Source organism: Sorex araneus, chromosome 9 (assembly GCF_027595985.1).
Source record: "Sorex araneus isolate mSorAra2 chromosome 9, mSorAra2.pri, whole genome shotgun sequence".
Lineage (NCBI taxonomy): Eukaryota > Metazoa > Chordata > Mammalia > Eulipotyphla > Soricidae > Sorex > Sorex araneus.
The window spans coordinates 3,784,193-3,790,192 of NC_073310.1; the positions used below are offsets into that span (position 1 = coordinate 3,784,193).

The window sequence follows — 6,000 nt, forward strand, 5'->3', positions numbered from 1 at the left end:
GCTGCTAATTAGAGGTGGACACAGCTAGCAGATTTCGTACCAATTCCAATCAGTACATTTTCTTACAGGTCCTAGAAGTTCTTGCCTGATTCTCCACCCAGAAACACTTTAGTCTAAATGCGTTGGCTGATGCAACTGAGCAGATGCTGCTAGTGACAGCACGGGCTCCCACTGTCATCAGCATCTTTTCCTCTGTCCTCTTGGGAACAGGCCTTTGAAGCGACTCCTACAGTGAACACAGCAGACTGCTAATTTGCCATGTGTTTTTCAGTGTCTGCCATTTTTTTCCAGGTTATGTTGGCGCTGCTACTGTGGGTGCTGCTGCCTGGTGGTTTATTGCTGCCGATGGTGGTCCAAGAGTGTCCTTCTACCAGCTGGTATGTCTTTATTACTGTAAGATGGAGCATTAAGCGTCCCAATCAGGTTTATCGGTAACTTGTTGATTTTGGGTCACACCCGGCGATGCACAGGGGTTACTCCTGGCATATGCACTCAGGAATTACTCCTAGTGGTGCTCAGGGGACCATATGAGATGCTGGGAATCAAACCTGGGTCAGCTGCATGCAACGCAAATGCCTTACCCGCAAATGCCTTACCCGCTGTGCTATTGCTCCAGCCCCTATCTGTAACTTTTTTTGTGCTTTGGGTGTCTTGTTAAATAACTTTGTATTGCCTGTGTGGCTGACCCAGGTTTGATACCCACCAGGAGTGATCCCTACACACAGCGCAGAGTGAGCCCGGAGCACAGCCAGGTGTAGCCCCAAAACAAAGTAACTTTACAGCTCTAGCAGTGAGCACTGTATCTAATATTATTCTGAGGAAACGGGTCTTCTCTGGGAAATGGGTTGAGATCTCATGGTCGTACTTTGTGGAACTGGTGAATGGGTTTTGGAAATCTACCTGGCTGATCAGGAAATTGATCGGACTTTTATTGCAGTCATTTCCTAATTGATCGGACTTTTTATTGCAGAGTCATTTCCTACAGTGTAAAGAGGACAATCCGGACTTTGAAGGCGTGGATTGTGCAATCTTTGAATCTCCATACCCAATGACAATGGCGCTCTCTGTGCTAGTAACCATAGAGATGTGCAATGCACTCAACAGGTCAGTGAGTCTTCTCAGCAAGCTGGGGCAGGAACTCTGGTTGGCCAGGGCATGGGGGGATTTCTGTGTGTCATGGTTAAGTGAGGATTGCAGAAAAGTTCTTTGAGAACAAGCAATATGGTTTTAAAATCTTAAATCTCCAGGAAGTAATGATGTTCTTTTAGAGTAGAGGCCAGAAATAGGGACTGCCTGCCCCTTGCATGCCTCCCCACGGGGAAGGAGCGCTTGCCCTGTAGCACAGAGACAAATTATATCGTCCAATTAAGTTGGTGACAAAAATGGAAATTTCTAAATAGCCTGTCAAGGGCAATTGAGAAAAAAAGCTTCCAGTCAACTAAAATGGAATCTGCTGTGCCAAAGCCTAGATTTTTAAATTGGGTTTGTCCTACATCTGAAGTCTCCATAGTTAGAAACGTGAATTGGTAGAATTAGGTCAGTGGACAAAGCCCCTTACAAACACGATTAAGATGTGGTCACTTGGGTGACAGGTGGGTGCCTTTGCCTTCTTAGTGGCATACTTCACGAGCCTCTCCTTGTTCTGCAGCTTGTCAGAAAACCAGTCCCTGCTGAGGATGCCTCCTTGGGAGAATATCTGGCTTGTGGGCTCCATCTGCTTGTCCATGTCACTCCACTTCCTGATCCTCTACGTGGAGCCCTTGCCCGTAAGTGGTGCCGGGCCTGGCTAGGGGCTTTCACCACTGTCTGCTCAGTGAGCCTTAGAAACCTGATGAGGCTTCTTTGCCGTTTCAGCTTATCTTCCAGATCACACCACTGAATTTGACCCAGTGGCTGATGGTGCTGAAAATCTCCTTGCCTGTGATTCTAATGGATGAGACACTCAAGTTTGTGGCCCGCAACTATCTGGAACAACCTGGTAAAGAGTGTGTGCAGCCTGCCACCAAATCCTGCTCGTTTTCGGCATGCACCGATGGGATTTCCTGGCCGTTTGTGCTGCTCATAATGCCCCTGGTGATCTGGGTCTATAGCACAGACACTAACTTTAGTGATATGTTCTGGTCTTGACTGACAGTTTTACATAAAGATGTTTAACTTAATCAATTAATTTTTTTATTGTTTAAAGCAACTGTCTATTTCTGCTGAATTTTCACATGAACATATTGGCTGGTGAAGGAGGTTTCATACTCTAGATTTTGTTTTGCTTTTTCTGACTCCAGTGGGGCAAGATTTTCCTTTTTTTATACACATAATTAAAGTGGCCATTGACATGTACAGAGAACTAACACTATTTTATGCAAATATTTTTTTGTAGATGAAAAAGCATGTACAGTGTTCTGTTTAATACATCCTTGTATAAAAAAAAAATAGTTGAGCCAGCAGACATTGTGAGCAAATTAATTGGCAGCAGATTTTAGGAAATGAATGTGTGTGGTGTTTTCTAAAACTAAATAGCATGTATTGTGTCTTTTGCATGATCATCTGGATTTAATCTGAGATCACAGTCTAATTTTATCATAAGCCAATTTTTCTGCACTGAGCAGAGTACTGCTACCTCAGTCAGTATTTTTTTGATTTGCCGCTCCCCTCACCCTCTCCACCCTGTTCACCCCACCCACACCCCGGCCCTGCTCAGCTGCTTCTCCTGTAGGGTTTCCATGGTTCTGTTTACATCAGTCTTAAGAGGTATGCCTGTTCTCGCTTGTGCAGAAAACATTGTTCCAGATTCAGTCAAATGAGTTCATGTCCCCTCACATAGTTTTTAAAGTTATTTATTTAAATGTCTAAATGTATTTTATTGTAACAGACATTGTTTTGCCAACATTGCCTATTTCAGTGGCACTTCATAATCTAGTTTAAACCGAAAAATAAAACATTTTAAATGGACAGAGAAAAATTAAAGGTCTTGTTTTTAACTCTTCCAAGTGGCTTAGCTTCAACTGCAATAGATGTGTCCAACTTTCTCTTAAGTTCTTAGGACTTTAATCTTCTACGCTAAGGGGAAGAAGGATCTGTTCTGCTGCATTAGTAGCTGTAGGAATTTTCTTATTTTTTTATGTATAGGCACTAATTGTCATCAATGTACATTTTATGCAAGTTTCTGCTGGCCTGTTTTAGAGAACCTGGTGTAGAGAACATAAGGGCAAGTGTGTGTATGTGCGTGTATGTGTTTTGTAAAATCTGTAAATAGCACATGACCAAATGAACATATTGTATAGAACTATTTTTATTTGACTGTGGCACTAACCACCACCATCATAAATGTTTGCGCATGTTCAAGATCAGTCTTACCAACAGTGTATAAGTCATTAACAGTCCTAACTGTGGTGTTTTTCTCCAATGCCTTCCAACATCCATCAACTAACGTGAGTATTCTCCCTGGGATTTGGATACCTTAGCCTGATGAGCTAAGCTCTTAGTGAGAGAATCCCTATGGTCAGGCAACCAGGGGTAGCAGGCTGAAGACAGGCGGTCCCTGTGTACACCCAGGTCATAGCAGACCCAAGGTGAGTGACACGGAGACTAGCAAAAGCCTGAGGGGGAGAGAAACATCGTTTGGGTCAGACTAAGAATGCTGTACCTTTGCTGTTGCTGAGATGAATCAAAATGTTGTCAGATTCTTTTGGCCTTTGTTACAAGCTGCAGGAACTCGTCCCAGAACCTGGTTCACTTAAAAAAGAAACCGAGTAACTGAAACAGGAACTCAAACCCTATCTTAATTAATAAGCCACCTTTTCTCACTTTTCGGGGCAAAATCCAATCTCCCCCCCCCCCCCCAAATGTGATTTAAATGGCTACTAATGCTAAATGGACAGTCCTGTTCCAGCTCCCTAAGCCTAAGGGATACAGCCTGGTGGCATAAGTTTTACCTGTACAAAACAACCTAGCATCACGGTGTGGGCTGACCGGCTCAGCTGACAGATGTCTGAGCTGCTGGGTGCAGCTCTCGGGGAAACAAGCCAAAGCTGTTTCACCTGTTTTCCTTGGTGGGGGCTGTAGGAGAGACCTGCTAGTCCGAAATAGCCCTGGATCAGCTGCTGCCTCTAGTTTCTCACTGCTTCAGACCTGTGTCACCTGAGGCTTCATATGCTGTCAAGGCAGTATGAGGGGGTGAGGAGTCAGGCCCATCCCACCAGGGGCCCCCCAAGAGTGGATTCACTGTAGTAGCTTGTTCTGCAGCTGAGATGGATTTCCCCCACAGGGAAAGCTTACAGAGGAGGGGGCAACATCCCCCTCAGAAATATCAAGCATTAGCTCATTGTCTGTGGAGCACCTGCCCAGAGTCTACGCCTCTGCAGTGCACAAGAACTAAAATAAACTGTTTGAAAGGGCGGGGGGAGGGGCACACCACACTTGGCATGGTGCACCGGGTCATTCCTGGCAGTGCATGCATGGGGGGCCAGGACTAAACTCGGGCCTGTCTTTAAAGCATGCACTCAAAAGTCCTTTGTCTTACTACCCAGTTCTGTCCATGCCGACACAAGGCAACGGGACACTGCAGCTGCCTTTAAAGGGAATCTGCAGAGTAGCCTCCCCTTCTGGGACCAAGCTGGGCTGGTCTCTGGGGAAAGAAGGCGGTGCCGAATGCTACACTGCTCACTCCCTTTTTATCATCCTCACCCTCTGCACTGTTAACCCAGCCCTCCCTTCTGCTGCTGCAGTGAAGTGTCTGCCTGGTGGGAGTCCTGTAAGTCCATGGTGGCCTCTGGGCTGTAGCCAAATACACAAAGAGGATTCGATGTCCAGTGCACCCAGACATGCTACCCCGTGTGGGCAGTGCCTCAGGGACAGTTTAATCAGAAATGCTGGCCTTAAAAGATCAAACTGAGTATTCCTTTAATCTATCACCATTCGTCTTATATAGTTACTCTAACTTTTTCACCCCATATTTCATAAAGCTGATTTCCTCTCTCTTTCCTTTTCAGCAATACTGGAGTAACCGCTTCCTAAACCATTTTGCAGAAATATAAGGGTGTTCGGTTGCGTGCATGTGCGTTTTTAGCAACACATCTACCAGCCCTCTGCATGATTGAGGTTGGGGGAAAAAAGAAAAGTAGAAAAAAAAGTCCCCAACTCATTGTGTGTTATGTGGAGGAAATGTGTATTACCAGTGGGGTTTTTAGCTTTTAAAATAATTACAAATGTACAATTTAACTTAATCAGAAAGTCTCTCCAGAGAAATTTGGTTTCTTTGCCGCAAGAAGGTTCTGAAACCTTAGAAGCCATCAGCCAAGTCTCCATATTTTTCTGTGCAAAATGTCATAGCTTATAAAAAATGTTTAATATTCAATTGTAATGCATGCCTTCAGTTGTAAGTAGCCAGATTTCTCTACACTGTTAATGAAATGCTACTTTTTAATTGGCCCTGTACAGTTTGCTTATTTATAAATTTATTGGAAACACTACAGGTGTTGAATGGTTAAAATGTAGGCCTTCAGTTAACTTCAGTTATTTTTTGAGTGTGCAAACAGCTATTTTGCACTGTATCAAATGTAACTTATTTAATGAAATCAGAAGCAGTAGACAGATGTGGTGCGATACAACTATTGTGATGCATTTATCTTAATAAAATGCTAAATGTCAATTTATCACAACGCATGTTTGACTTTAGACTGTAAATAGAGATCAGTTATTTCTGTGCTGGTAACAAGCATTGCACAGACATGGTTTCAGGTAAATAAATCTATTCTACGATAAGCTGCAGTGTGTTGCCTGTTCGGAGGGAGGGATGGGGATGTTCAGCGACTACCTCTATCTGCCTAACCTTGAGCTGCTTTTACCTTTGTGCGGGTACAAGGAATAGGGGGAGTTTTTAGGTTTAACTCTGAGTAAGAGAAGGTGGTAGTTCACTCAAGCTGCACTTTCTAAGTATGAAAAGAAGAAATTGAGAGAAAATTATGACAGCAAAAAGTTAGCAGATTGGTGACTGTAAATAGAAGT

The 6,000-nt window shown here is 43.9% G+C and overlaps 1 protein-coding gene across 2 annotated transcripts in view; it reads left to right on the top strand.

The window, feature by feature from the left end:
* ATP2A2 (ATPase sarcoplasmic/endoplasmic reticulum Ca2+ transporting 2) overlaps nt 1-5,757 on the top strand; it is a 47,328-nt gene extending 41,571 nt beyond the window's left edge. The window contains exons 17-21 of one of the 2 annotated variants that reach the window (XR_008631369.1): nt 292-377; nt 971-1,104; nt 1,649-1,766; nt 1,855-3,425; nt 4,986-5,757. Coding sequence is in view for 1 of the 2 variants with exons in the window: in XM_055146618.1 (XP_055002593.1) it covers nt 292-377; nt 971-1,104; nt 1,649-1,766; nt 1,855-1,978; nt 4,986-4,999 (476 nt within the window). In the remaining variant the exon portion in view is untranslated. The remainder of the gene's footprint in view (nt 1-291; nt 378-970; nt 1,105-1,648; nt 1,767-1,854; nt 3,426-4,985) is intronic. The other variant, XM_055146618.1, reaches the window with a different exon arrangement.
* The last annotated feature ends 243 nt before the right edge of the window (nt 5,758-6,000 follow it).